Consider the following 13,285-nt stretch of genomic DNA (forward strand, 5'->3'; position numbering starts at 1 on the left):
CAGCAGCGGAACCTAAGGGAAGGGTAGGCGCAACTTCCTAGACACTTCCTAGACACTTCCTAGAACAGGAGTGGAACCTAAGGGAAGGTAGGGTGAGGCAGACTTCTCCACACACACACGAGGTGGCGGGGCAGGGGCCGGGCTAGTCCCTCGCGACTCCACGTCTAGACGACAGGAGCCGCACGGCATTCAAGGTGCGCGTGGGTGAGGTGTGTGTGTGTGTCGTGTGTGTGTGTGGGGGGGGGGGGGTGAGGTGTGTGTGTGTGTGTGTGTGTGTGTGTGTGTGTGTGTGTGTGTGTGTGTGTGTGTGTGTGTGTGTGTGTGTGTGTGTGTGTGTGTGTGTGTGTGTGTGTGTGTGCGCGCGTGTGTGTGTGTGTGGGTGTGTGTGTGTGTTTGGGGGCTCCTCTCTCAACCAACGCGAAAGAGCCGGCCTTCTAGGAAGTGTCCTAGGAGGTGTCTAGGAAGTGTCTAGGAAGTTGCGCACCTCGCTCACGAGCGCAAAGGAGCCGGCCTTGCGAGCCGCAGGGATCTCCTATCCTCCGAGATATGGCCGAGATACAGCCGGAGATGCGGCCGAGATTCGGCCGTGCAGAGAGAGGGCGAGGGGGGGGGGGAGGGAAGAGAGAGAGAGAGAGAGAGAGAGAGAGAGAGAGAGAGAGAGAGAGAGAGAGAGAGAGAGAGAGAGAGAGAGAGAGAGAGAGAGAGAGAGAGAGAGAGAGTGAGAGAGAGAGAGAGAGAGGCGTGACACACGACCAGAGAGCGAGGGGGGGAGAGACGCGGCTCCTTGAACAGCGCCACGGGCGCCATGAAGAACAAGCAGGCCGGCGCGGTGTACACAAGCGCCTGGGTTCGGGTGCCATGGGGTAGGGGGAGGGCTAAGTAGGGAAGTGTGGGTGTGGGTACCGTGAGGTAGGGGAGGGTGGGTTCTGGTACCGTGGGGTAGGGGAGAGTGGGTTCGGGTGCCGTCGGATGGACGAGGAAGAGGAGGAGAGGTGGATGAGATGTGGAAGAGAGGAGGAGGAGAGGTGGAGGAGAGGAGGAAGAGAGGAGGAGAGGAGGAGGACAGGTGGAAGAGAGGAGGAGGAGAGGAGGAGGAGAGGAGGAGGAGAGGAGGAGGAGAGGTGGAGGAGAGGAGGAGGAGGCCTCGAACGAGCCCATCTTTTGGTTCTTGAGCAGCTTTTGCGCAATCACGAGCCGGAGCGCATCCGAGCAAGACGCCATCGTCATAAAGAGAACCCCGATGAGCGAAAAGTTGACCTGCTCACACGGCTTGCCCGTGTGAACCAGCGCCGTCCTCGTGAGCTCGCACTCCGATGACACCCAGAAGGGGGACTGGCCTGCTCACAGCGCCCTTCGTGAAGGCGCCGTGCATTGTGTCGCATTGCCGTGCAGTGAAGTCCAGACGGCTCGCCTCGCCCGCCGAAGCGATGCACGTGCACACCGACAGCCCGAGTACGCACCGGATGACGCGGTTGGACGGCCGCTCCACGCCTGCTCACGGCCTTCGTGTCTGCTCGCCGCATCCACCCTCTCTTTCTGCCCAGTTGGACGGCCGCTCGAAGCCTGCTCACACGGCCCATCTTGCTGGCGCATTCCACTCTCTTTCTGCCCAGTTGGACGGCCGCTCGAAGCCTGCTCACACACGGCACGTCTTGCCGGAGGACCGTCCCCCGTCGCGCTACAACCGGCGGCTCCGCGCCGAGGCAAAAGAGGAAGCAGATCATGTACGCCGGCGAGAAGGCCTTCAGCATCTGGATGAAGGCCACGGTCAGGTAAAAGTACGGGTACTGGCCGAGCACCAGCGCCAGCGCCGAGACGCAGCCGAGCACGAGCAGCGTGGTGGCGCCGATCTTGCGGCCCGTCTCGAGGCTCTCGCCCGTGATGAAGACGACGACGGCGGCGCACAAGGCGGTGGCAACCTGCGGGGTGAAATGCCGCACCTCCAGAGCATCGAACCCAGTGTGGGTTCAGTACCGTGGGTGGTGTGGTAGCAGTGGAGTCCACCGTGCCCGGTGAAATGCGCCGACATCAGGGCGGGGAGACGGTACTGTGCAGTGCATTCGTAGCACCGCGTGAATGTGACGGGCTACGAGTCCAGCCAACGCGGCCGAACACGGCTGAACAGAGTCGAGTGCGTGCCCCCTCGAGCGCTAGTTGGGATGCAAGAACACGTACTCCGCTCCTAGGCTGCGCTGCCAGATATGGGGGAGATATGGGGGAGATATGGGGAGATCTTCTGCTTCTAGGCGTGGAATACCTGCCCCATCGCAGACACCATCACCGGGTATCCGAAGCCCTTGTCCTTCATCAGGATCTTGTTGGCCATGATGGCCACGGGGGAGGCGATGAGGTAGAGCATCGTGTACAGCAGCGTCACCAGCACGCTCCGCGAGAGGAACCGCTGCGCGCCTGCGCGGTGATGAGTACGCCAACCTTAGGGTATTGTGCGGTAATGCGCAGTGCCATTCAGAGCACCGCGTGCATACGGGGGGGTACGAACACAGTGAACACAACCGAATACGGCGGAGTACAGTTGAATGCGTGTCCTCCTCGAGCGCTAGTTGGGATACACGACTGCGCATGCACATTGAGGCAGGCAGTGAGGGCGGGAGCGGTGACGGCGGCGGCGAGGGCGGTGGTGAGGGTGGGGGCGGCGAGGGAGGTGGGCTCGGCGGCGGAGGTGAGGGAAGCGGTGAGGGCGGGGGCGGCGACGAAGGCGGCGAGGGCAGTGGTGAGGGCGGGGATACAAGAATGCGCATTCCGCGTCTAGCGCTGCGCGCAGTACGCGAAGATGAGGAAGAAGGAGAAGGCCTGACGGGTTAGGGTTAGGGTTAGGGAGGAAGGAGGAGTTGGCCTGTCGTGCGCAACCCGACCCGTGAGTGGCTGTGGACGTGTGGAGGCGGAGAGGAGGCGGCTCAGAGAAGGAGGGCGTCCTACGCGAGGGAGCAACGGCGGGAGATTGCGGGAGACTGCGGGGAGATTGCGGGAGATTGCCCATTACCTACGCCAGGAAGCGAGCGTCCGTCTTTTGAGGGCCTGGTCAACGGCGACAGGCGAGGGCGAGCAGGGGCGAGATTGCCCAGCCAATCGCGGCGAGCGGCCCGAGATTGTCCATTACCTACGGTTAGGGTTAGGGTTAGGGTTGGGTTAGGGTTAGATTGACCACGCGGTGCTGAATACGCCAACATGAGGGCGGGAAAACGGTATAGCGCAGTGTCTTCAGAGCACCGCGTGAATACGAGGGAGGCGACGACAGCTGAATGCGGCCGAGTACAGCTGAGTCCGTGTCCTCTCGAGCGCTACTAGGAGTACACGAATACGTACTCGGCTTCTAGCAGCTTCTAGGCTCCGTGACCAAGTCGTGAAACTGCTGCAACCTCAGCCGCTTCGCCAGCGCGGACTCGCGCCGGTCGACGCCGCCGATGCTCGGCGCCCGCGCCACCACCGAAGGCTTTAGCGGCACCTTCCACTCCTCCTCCTCCTTGGGGCGCACCTGCAGGGAAGGCTCCGGGAAGGCTCCCGGAAGGCTCCAGGGAAGCGCCGCCCGGGCAACACGCCGCCGTCGGATCGGCCGCGCACCTCGCCGTGGGAGTGGGAGCGCGTCCCGCCGCCGCCGTCCGTCGCCCGCCGCGTGGAGCTGTCCGGCGCCGCGTGCACGCTGCCGCTGTGGCTCGCCTCGGGCGTAGCCCCGCCCTGTTCTCTGGCGACCTCCGCAGTCGACGAGGCGTCGGGGTCGAGCCTGCGCTCCTCCGCCACAGCGGCCGCCGCCTCCGCCGCAGCGACTGCCGCCTCAGCCGCAGCGACTGCCGCCTCCGCCGCGAGCGTCTGCGCACCGGTTGACGCGCGCTCCAGACCTAGGTGGTCACTGCCCGCGACGCTCGGAGCCGTGGCGCCGTGTGCGCGGAGCAGCGCGAGCAGTGAGAGGAGGGCGAGCGCCGGGACGGCGAGGCGCATCGCGCGGCCGCCAGTGAATGGCCGGCGAGCCCGTGCTGCAGGCGCTCTTCCTCCTGCGGGGCTGCGAATTCTGCCGGCGGTCGGCACACGGTGCGCTGACTCCCGCGGCGCCGCTTGCGACTTAGCACGCGGCCCTCCGCCTCGACCTCCTCCGCCCCCTCCACCTCCGCAGCCGCCGAGAGAGAGAGAGAGAGAGAGAGAGAGAGAGAGAGAGATTCTCTCTCTCCGCAGCCGCCGCCCCTGCCTCTGCCGTCTCTGCCCTCTGCTGCCGCCACTGCTCCTCCTGTGACGCAACGCCATTCTGTCGCTGTCCTTGTCGTACCGGTATCAGCCTCTCTAAGAGCATCCGGGACGACTCCACCCTTCATTCCTGCTGCGCTGCCGCGAGCTACGCTGGGGGCTATGTCGCGTGTGGCGCTGCTGGCGGCTGCGCTGCTTCCTTTGCGGGCGTCGCGTGCGGCGCTGCTGGCGGCTGCGCTGCTTCCTTTGCGGGCGGCGCGAATGGCGGCGCGGCCGGCGGTACCGCTCGCGTCGGGGCGAGTGGCGAGCCCCTCCTCTACCGCATTCCGAGAAGGAAGGGCGAGGTCGAGTGCAACGCGACGAGATGGCAGGAACTCGCGGCCGAGGAGGAAGCCGAGCGGCAGCGCAAACGGGCGCGCGAGGAGGAGGCGTGGCGCGCGCAGCGTGAGCGCATCGCCAAGAAGACGGTGGCGCTGCAGGGGCACGACGAGGCATGGGCGCGCGCGAGGGTGGCCCACGTCGGGCGCGCGCACTTGGTGGCTCGCGCGCTCGACGCGCACATCGAGCGGCACTGGCGGCCGAGCGGCGGCGCGTTTGCCTACTACGAGTCGTGCAACATCGTCGACGAGCTCGACGCTGGCGTCGGGTGCAAGTGCGAGTCCTTCCTGACAAAGTTCGGCGTCTGCTCCTCCTTCTTCTGGGTGGTCGTGACGTGCACCTGCCTCGGCTTTGCCATGTCCTTCACGCCGCTGCGCGACCTCGAGGGCGCCGGCGCGAGCAAGATTGCCTCGACGTTCATCTACTTTATGGTCGCCACCATCGGCCTCAAGATGGACTTCTCCGCCATCGCCGAGGACCCGCTCTTCCTCCTCCTCGGCATGATCTGGGTCAGCTTCCACGCGCTCGTGATGATGATCGTCGCGTACTGCATCAAGGCGCCCATCTTCTTCATGTGCGTCGGCAGCCAGGCCAACATGGGCGCCGCCGCGTCGGCGCCCGTCATCGCCGCCGCCTTCCACCCGGCCCTCGCACCCGTCGGCGTGCTGCTTGCGGTGAGACGCAGCCGAGACCTAGCCACGATGGTGCTCCTCACCGTGCTGAGCGCTTGACGCCCCACGTGTGGACAGGTTCTCGGCTACGCCGTGGGCACCTACGGCGCCCCGCCCGCGGCGGCCGCAATCTCTCCGACTGGTACACCGGTCTACACGCTCTCGCCTCTGTGAACAGGAGCGCTCCTGTGCGGCTACATGCTGATGGCGGTGACCCCGGGCCGCGGCGACGGCGACGGCTCTTCAGTTTGCGGAACCGAGGCTACCCTGCGCGAGCTGCTCCGGCGGCCTGTCTGCGAGCGGCGTCTCCTCACAAATACTGGTGCGAACAGGTGGCCTCGCGAGACCTGCTCGACAGCTTCTGGGGGACAGAGTGAGCACGAGGGCGAGTCACGCCGACGCGCGGCGTGCTGCCCCTCTCGATCGCTCCCCTTCCGCCTCCACTGCTCCGAATCGCTCGGCCTTGGGGATCCGCGCTCGGCAGCGCCGGCCCCTCTGGCTCCGCCCGCTCGCGGCGGCGACGCCGTCGGTGGGTGCTGGCGAGGGGGGTGGAGAGGTGAGGCGAGGTGGGCATCTCGCTCGGTGGGCGGTACAGTGTGGTGTGGGATTGGAGGAGAGGGAGGGATCGGACGCACCATTCAGTCGCAGACCCCGACAGACCAGTCTCGAGTCTGCAGTCACGGTACGCACACGTGGAGCTCACGTGGAGCCCCACGTGGAGCTCACTGTGACCGTGTCTGTATGGCGCTTTGTGAAAAAACTGTTCAGTTTTCAAAGGCAAAAACGCCAGCCTACGCCCTCCCCTCACACTGACACTTCTCCCCTATTCCCGTCTTTAGGTTGCGCACATCTCCCAGCGAGCTAGGTTCTCCGCTTTTTCTCCCCTAGTCATCTGCCCGCGCCGCGCGCCTCTGTGGGCGTCTAGTGCAGCCACTGACAGAACTGTTCCAAAGGAGTGGTCAACGTCTCGCCTGAAGTCGGGTGGGCTCGCGCACTGCTTAGCCCTAGGGGAGGGGTGTGTGTGAGGTGTCGGAATGGTAAGGTTTCAGGCCGCCAAGGTGTGGGGGATTTGGGGGATGAGTCAGGAGCCAGCAGCCTTCCTGCTGGACCTGAGTTCACAGCTCCTCCGCCCGACGGGGTGGTCCCTTGGATTCGGGCCCCGCTCCCTTTTCCTGCGCCTGGTCTGTCCCTGTCAAGTGTGTGTTGCGAGATGCAGAGCTGGTTAGGCTGGAGCGCGGGCGGTGCGGTGGCAGGCGAGGGCAGCGCGGTAGGCGAGAGGCGGCCGCGGGGCTTCGAGTGGCGCGATAGGAGGGTAGGCTGGCTGTGGAGGGGCGCCGCGTGGCCTCGGCAAATGAGTAGTGCTTTATGAGCGGCCAGTTTTGTGCGTATTGCATATCGAGCCTGCGGTGTGGCCTAGTTGGTGCAGCGTTCGGGTCGGGGACGTTTTGGTCGTTGGTTCGAGCCCAGCTGGTGCAGTTCGTAGTCGCGTAGCGCGCGGGTGCGCGGCAGCCTCGGCAACCGAGGCGACAGTGGCGAGCAGGGGCGAGCAGGGGCGAGCAGGGGTCAGAGCAGTGCGGCGCGCCGAATCTTTTTCGATGGGCTCGGTCAGTGGGCGTGTCAGGAGGCGGCCGGCCGGGAGAAACTCGGCAGTAAAACTCCCCCTCCGGCCCAGGAGGTGGGAGTGTCACGGAGGCGGCCATTGGCGCGCGCTCCTTGTCTTCGTGGTCCGAGTTTTTTCGTCTCGAAGCTCACGACTGCCCTCCCCCGCCGCAGCCTCGGCGCCTCAGTCGCCCCCTCGGAGGCGCCTCCCTCCGCTAGCGCTAGTCCCTCCCTGTACCGCGTGTCGGGAGACTCTGGACGCAGGCCCGCCCTCTCGCCCGCCGCGGCGCGCTCCTGTCCCACGTGCGCCGACAGACCCCCCCCCCCCCCCCCCAACACACACACACACACACACACACACAAACCAAGATCTCGCCCGCACCGTCGCTGTGCGTCGTGCTCCGCAGCCGCAGGGTCTGCTGCTCTCTCTGCCGTGCTCGCGCGGCGGTCCCGCAGGAACCCGCGCCCTCGCCGCCCGGCCGGGGCTGGAGAGGCTCAGCAGAGGTCGATGCCGCGCTCCTCGCACACGGCCACCAGCTCAGGCTGCTCCTTGTTGTCCACGCGGAGCTCCTGCACGCGAGGGGAGGTGCGATGAGCATTGGGCGGGGGAGGGGCGTGTGGCGAGGGGGGGCGTCTCGCGCCTTCAAGCTCGGGGCGGCCCCCTCCTTGAGGGCGGCGGCCAGCGCCTTGCAGCCCTCGTCGCCAATCTTGTTGCCGCCGAGACGGAGATACTCGAGCCGCGGCGCTGCCCCCTCCTTGCCGAGGGCGGCGGCCAGCGCCTTGCAGCCCTCGTCGCCAATCTTGTTGAAGCTGAGAGTGAGATCCTTGAGCCGCGGCGCCGCCCCGCTCGCGAGGACCTCCGCCAGCTGCGCCGCCTCCGCGTCGCCCCAGCCGAGGCTGTAGTAGCTCAGCTCGGTCGCCTTGCCAAACTGCTCCTTGAAGGCGGCCTCGTACAGCTGCTTCACCAGCGGCTTGTCGTCCTTGCCGTTGGTGAAGCTCTTCTTCTCCAGCTCCGCCGCGAACGCAGACGGCAGCAGCGGAGGGCGCCGGCCGCCGTCCTGGACGCAGTCGTCTCGGAGGCTCCAGTAGTCGTACACCTTGCCGTCGTGCATCTTGCCGAGGTCGAGCGAGAGCTGGCCGGACTTGGTGAGACTGGCCCAGCTCTGCTCCGTGTAGCACCAGCCGCGGTCAAAGTACTTGGCCACGTTGGTGCCCTCGGCCTGGTCCTCCGCCTTGTGGCCGTCCGGGAAGGAGGTCAGCCGCAGCACGCGTGTGCGCTGGTGGGAGTAGAGCGTGCCGAGGCAGCCCAGACCCTGTTTGAAGAGCGCGTTCTGCTCCTCGGTGCGCAGGACGCCGTTGGCGGGGTCGGGGTGCTGGTGCAGCGAGCCGAAGTCCCAAAACACGCCGAGCCGCGGGATGGACGGATGGCTGAGGAGGGCCTTGAGCGCCCTTGCGACGCGGGCGAGGTTGGCTCCGCGCGGGTCGGGGTGGTCCTTGGTCAGCCACGGGTAGGAGAGCGCGGCGACGGGAAGGGCAAACGACTCGGTCGCCTCGACGAGGTCGGCGAAAGAGAGGAAGGCCTCTTTGGGCAGCGCCTGGCGGTGGGTGAGGACGCCGCCCGCCTCGGCGTGGCTGATGACCCACTGCGCGTCGAGGACGGCGACGGCGCCGCTCGCGAGGACCGGCTCGAGGTCGCCACCACCGCGCTTGCGCCACTTCTCCAGCTGCTCCTCATCGACGCCGAGATCGGTGGCGGAGGGGAGGGCGGCGGCCGGCTGCGTCGGCGCGGCGGTGTCGGCGGGCGTCGGGGCGTCGAGTTCGACGGCGGGAGGGCCGAGCGGCTCCAGTTTCGTCTCGCTCACGCCGAGATCGGTGGCGGAGGGGAGGGCGGCGGCCGGCTGCGTCGGCGCGGCGGTGTCGGCGGGCGTCGGGGCGTCGAGTTCGACGGCGGGAGGGCGGGGCAGCTCCTCGGTCGGGGCCTCGACGCGGCTGGAGAAGCAGCCCATCGTGAGAAGTCGATCGACTTGCACAGCAAGGACACAGGTGGAAAAGAATTCTACAGCAAGCCCTCTCACAGCAGACTCGTTTGGCGTGTTTGTTTTGTTTCTTTCTTTCTTTAGACTCGACCGATCTGCTTAACCGCCAATGGCAGTTATCCGTTGTGCGGACGTCGCCGCGGCTCGCCTCTGCCGCGGCGGCTGCTGCGCGCACGCGGCGGCGCCGCTCTCTCGCGAGACGGCTGGTGGCGCGGCTCGCCGCCGACGTACGCTGCGCTCGTCCGACGGTCCGCAGCGTGGCGTGCGCGGCGCTGCGCGCCGCTCTGCGAGCGCTTCTGCGCCTGCACTGCATCTCTCTGTTGCTGCTGAGTTATGTGTACGCCCACTCAGGGTGTGTGGCAGCCAGCTGGCTGTGTGTCTTGTGAGCTTGTTTGTGTCTGTGTGTCGTTCGTGCGTGTCGTCATCATCTGTCCTGCGTCCACCCATACCGCGTTGGTGTCCAGTCCGAGCCTGGCTGTTCTTCACCTTTCTACCTACCTACCTCCCTCATTGATAGGTCAGCGGTGGGAGGGTTGCCACTCATTCTAGAGCATGGTGCACCTACCTACCTACTGGGTACCTCAAGTATCGTAGTCTTTGTTAGTACTCGCAGAGTGTGGGTAAACGAAAGTACCGTATTCGGTACTATCAAGAAAGACACCGAAAAAAGTCGCCGCGGCAGTCCACGACGAGCCAGCCTGCTGCCGGCTCGCACGGCAGCCTCTTCCTATGGACCAGCCTCGACTTCCATACAGTCAACATTTTGTCGCTGCGTGCTCGTGGTGAGCTGTGGCGGCGGTCGAAGTTCGCCCAGATTCGGTGACGAGCGCCGGACGATAGTACCGCCTCTGTTCGCCCTGTGCATGTCAGGCCAGGCTGCAGCAGGGCACTACCAACGTGCTGCCCTGTTGCAGCCTGACTTTGCCCACTGTGCACAGTCGCCAGAGCACCACCACCGCCCGGCATCGTGTCACGGCGAGCTCCTTCTGCGCCCGCTCGCGAGGCTCTCGCGCTGGCACACTTTGGCCATCTGCTGCTCGCGTTCGGCGAGCTCTTCTCCGCACTCCTGCCACGGTGCCGTCACCACACACCTTCTGGCCGGCCTGAGCCGCGCGGGGTCGCCGGCGGGGGCAACGCGTCGACCTCTCTCTCTGGTGCACCACGGGCCGCAACGGCCTGCTAGCGCAGCCGGCGCGAGGAGGCAGTGTGCCGGCACAGTCGAGCCGGAGCATCGGGTTCTTGATGCTTCTGGGGTCAAGTTTGACCTTATGTGGTATAATATGCAACAATAATGCTATGCTCTCACCCAGCCTTTTGAGATATGATCCCTCAAAGTCGAATTTTCGTTTACTGGTGACCATAGTACCGTTTGTCTTGTTTGCGTTTCTTCAAACGAATCCTTTAAAGTCTCGACAATCACTCAGCTGCTTATGTGGCACCGCAGAGGCTCCCTTGGGGATGCCTGAGGCCACCCCAACCACACACTAAGCCGTACGTAGACGAATTTCGCGCTACTTTTTTCGTTTACCCACATTATGCGAGTATCGAGGTCTCGTGAGTTTTGGTCCTGATAAATTCGTGGCGCCCGCGGCGAGCCGAGCCAGGCCACGGCGCTCGGCCTGCTGAGAGAAGACCTTCCCCGACGGCAGTGACAATTTACCCGACATCAATCGTCGACGGCAAGCTCGAGAACTGCGCCTCCAAAGTCGCCCAGATTCGCCTCTCGCGGCGCGCTGAGTTAGTATCGCCGGTGCGCCAGCCGGCTCTGCTCCACAGCAGGGCATGCCTGACTGGCTCCTGCTAGCCGTGCGTCCTGGTGGCATCCATTGCCAGCTCAGGTAGCCTCAGGAGGTCGCCTCGCGCACAACTCGGCGCCGCACAGCACCGCTCCGCGTTACTACCGAGTTAGTATCGTCGACCCACAGAGACTGCTCTTCTGTAGGTGGAGCCGACAAACGCCGGCCGGGTCGGCCCCGCCGACCCCATCGCCGCCGCCGGGGCGGCGGCGGCCTCGGCGGACCATCCGGCGCGCCGCGCGCCCGTCAGGGAGGTGTTCACCACTCCTGGCTCCTCACCCCGCCACGCCTTCGTGCAGACGCCGTGGCACCCGCCTCAGGCGCCGCTCGGACTCGGTTGACGGCCGCCCAAGTGCTTGGCTCGTGCCCAGCCGACCGGCAGGCGATGCCCACTCGCTGCTAGGCTAATCCCGGGCTGTCAAGCGGCGGTGTGGTGCCGTGAAGGGCAGCGGTGCCAAAACTACGACTATTAAATAAATAAATAAATAAACCGGACACCTCTACTAGGAGATGGGTAAAAAGGAACAGGTCCCCGCCCTGCGGTCTTTGTGCAGGGTTCTTTGTGGGTGTGGTCGGCGGCTAGCCGGGGTCTACGACTACGACTATTAGTACCGTGCGGGGGCAGTGCATTTAATTCTGTCAAAAATCGAAATGTGCTCCGTGGGACGTATTGGGCTAGGATCATACGTCCGGGAGGCCCCCCATGCGTGCCGCAACGACCCACAGTTCTGGTACCACTCTCTTCACGTTCACAGCTCTTAAGTGTCGCATAACTCCGATACATGAGGTACTCCCTTAATGTAAATAAATAAATAAAACGGACACCTCTACTAGGAGATGGGTAAAAAGGAACAGGTCCCCGCCCTTGCGATCTTTGTGCAGGGTTCTTTGTGGGTGTGGTCGGCGACTAGCCGGGGTCGTCCTCCCTATGGGGGACTAGCACTAGCCGTCTTCCACATGGTCCCTCGGGTCCCTGCTGCTCCTAATCTCTTCGTACATCCTCCTGCTGATCTCCGCAACGTCCTGCTCCCTCCCTCGTCTCGCCCTGCGCGCCTGCTCCGCCTCACCGTCGTCTGCCCTGCGTCGTCTGGCGACGGGTCCTCCATAGTCGTCACGAGGACCAATAGCCTGACCTGTATCGAGAAGCTTCACCTATTATTTTCCCCTCCCCACCCCAGAGTGATAAATTAGGTGCCCTGTAGGCTTGGCTGCAAAGGGGATTTTTGTTGTGCCGACTTCGATCTTCGTGTGTGCTCCGCTTCTGAGAGAGAGATTTTTAGCAATACCAAACAACTCTAACACTCACACGTAATTTGGGGCCTGGAGCCCTGTTCACGCGCGCGCGAGCTTTTGTGTCCGCTTCTGAGAGAGAGATTTTGAGACATGAGAGAGAGAGAGACAGACAGAGAGAGAGAGAGAGAGAGAGAGAGAGAGAGAGAGAGAGAGCCGAGATAGAAAGAGAGAGATTTTGAGTGAGACGGTTTACGTTTAGAGAGAGAGAGAGAGAGAGAGAGAGAGAGAGAGAGAGAGAGAGAGAGAGAGAGGGAGGGAGGGAGGGAGTACTTGGAGCACTTGGAGTGCAGTCATTAACCTCACATCCAGGGCCGGGGAGTACAATTCTTTCTAATTTTATTTCGCCTCGAGCTGTGCTTAAAAGTTAAATATCTCTCTACAACCTCCAATCCCCGTCCTTGCTTGCGTCCCCCCATCGCATGCCGGTGTGTCCAGTCGCTGGCCAGCCTCTTCTAAACCAACACTCCCGTTTCCCAAGAAAAGAAAAGTCCAAGCCTTCCTCGATTTCCGCGAGCGGCGTCTCACAAAAAGCCTAGCCGTCCCGGCGCAAGAAAAGCCTTGCCGCCGAGCTGTCATTCCTTCTGCAGGCCGCGTGCAGCGACGCGCGAGTCCTGGCGGCGCAGCCGCCCCGCCGTGCGGACCATGGCCAACCAGCCCGTCGACGCGCCCGACGACGTGACCTCAGCCGGTAAGTGTCGAGAGCGCCCCCCGGCCAAAAGTCGACGATCCTCGCTCGCCGCCTCGCCCCTTCCGGCGGCGCGGCGGCGCCCGCGACGGGCGGCTCGCCCCACGGCGCACCCCGCCGCCGTAGGTACTCGAGGTGCTCGCCCTCCAACGACGCCGCGGGGGCGGAGGGCCGCGACCCGCTGGGCCGGCTGCCGCCCCCGCGCCTGCCGCCCCCGCGCCGCCCCCGCGCCGCCGTCGGCGGCGTCCAGCGCAAGCGCCGCCGCCGCGTCGCGCGCCGCGCGGGCAGCCTCGACGGACCAGAAGCCGTGCTCGTCGTACCCGGCGTCCCACACGCCCAGCGAAGGGCTGAGTGCCGTCGCGAGACCTCGGCACGCCTGCGCACGCCTGCGCACGCGGCAGAGCGACAGCAGCACCACCCTCGTCGGGCGCCCACGAAGCGTACTCGCGGGTCGCCGCTCCGTCGACCGAAGGCCGAGACACTTGTTTCGACGCCACCCCGCCCCCGCCCCACGGGTCGGGAACCGATATCTCGGAGGACGACCTAAGGAAGAGCGTGGCGCCCCGTCGCCGGGGGAACGGCCGCTCGTGCTCTCCCCCCAGAATAAGGGAGGGGGGGGGGGGGCTTCCCCCC

The 13,285-nt window shown here is 65.0% G+C and overlaps 3 protein-coding genes across 3 annotated transcripts in view; 1 reads left to right on the forward strand and 2 right to left on the reverse strand.

Moving 5' to 3' along the window:
* EMIHUDRAFT_114831 (hypothetical protein) overlaps positions 1 to 2,359 on the reverse strand; it is a gene marked incomplete at both ends in the record, with an annotated part of 4,417 nt that extends 2,058 nt beyond the window's left edge. Inside the window, 3 exons of the mRNA XM_005779306.1 lie at positions 1,065 to 1,257; positions 1,686 to 1,919; positions 2,258 to 2,359. Coding sequence (XP_005779363.1) covers positions 1,065 to 1,257; positions 1,686 to 1,919; positions 2,258 to 2,359 — 529 coding nt within the window. The remainder of the gene's footprint in view (positions 1 to 1,064; positions 1,258 to 1,685; positions 1,920 to 2,257) is intronic.
* Positions 2,360 to 4,356: 1,997 nt separating this feature from the next.
* EMIHUDRAFT_236232 (hypothetical protein) lies at positions 4,357 to 5,303 on the forward strand (the record flags this gene model as incomplete). The annotated part of the gene is made up of 2 exons (XM_005779307.1): positions 4,357 to 4,494; positions 4,566 to 5,303. The coding sequence occupies 2 exons, from the start codon at positions 4,357 to 4,359 to the stop codon at positions 5,301 to 5,303; spliced, it is 876 nt and encodes a 291-aa protein (XP_005779364.1).
* Positions 5,304 to 12,842: 7,539 nt separating this feature from the next.
* The window catches only part of EMIHUDRAFT_366779 (hypothetical protein), a 1,003-nt gene continuing 560 nt past the window's right edge, over positions 12,843 to 13,285 (reverse strand). Inside the window, exon 2 of the mRNA XM_005779308.1 lies at positions 12,843 to 13,195. The gene's annotated coding sequence lies outside the window, so the exon portion shown is untranslated. The remainder of the gene's footprint in view (positions 13,196 to 13,285) is intronic.

The sequence above is a fragment of the Emiliania huxleyi genome (genome assembly GCF_000372725.1).
Source record: "Emiliania huxleyi CCMP1516 unplaced genomic scaffold EMIHUscaffold_232, whole genome shotgun sequence".
In the NCBI taxonomy this organism is placed as follows: Eukaryota; Haptophyta; order Isochrysidales; family Noelaerhabdaceae; genus Emiliania; species Emiliania huxleyi.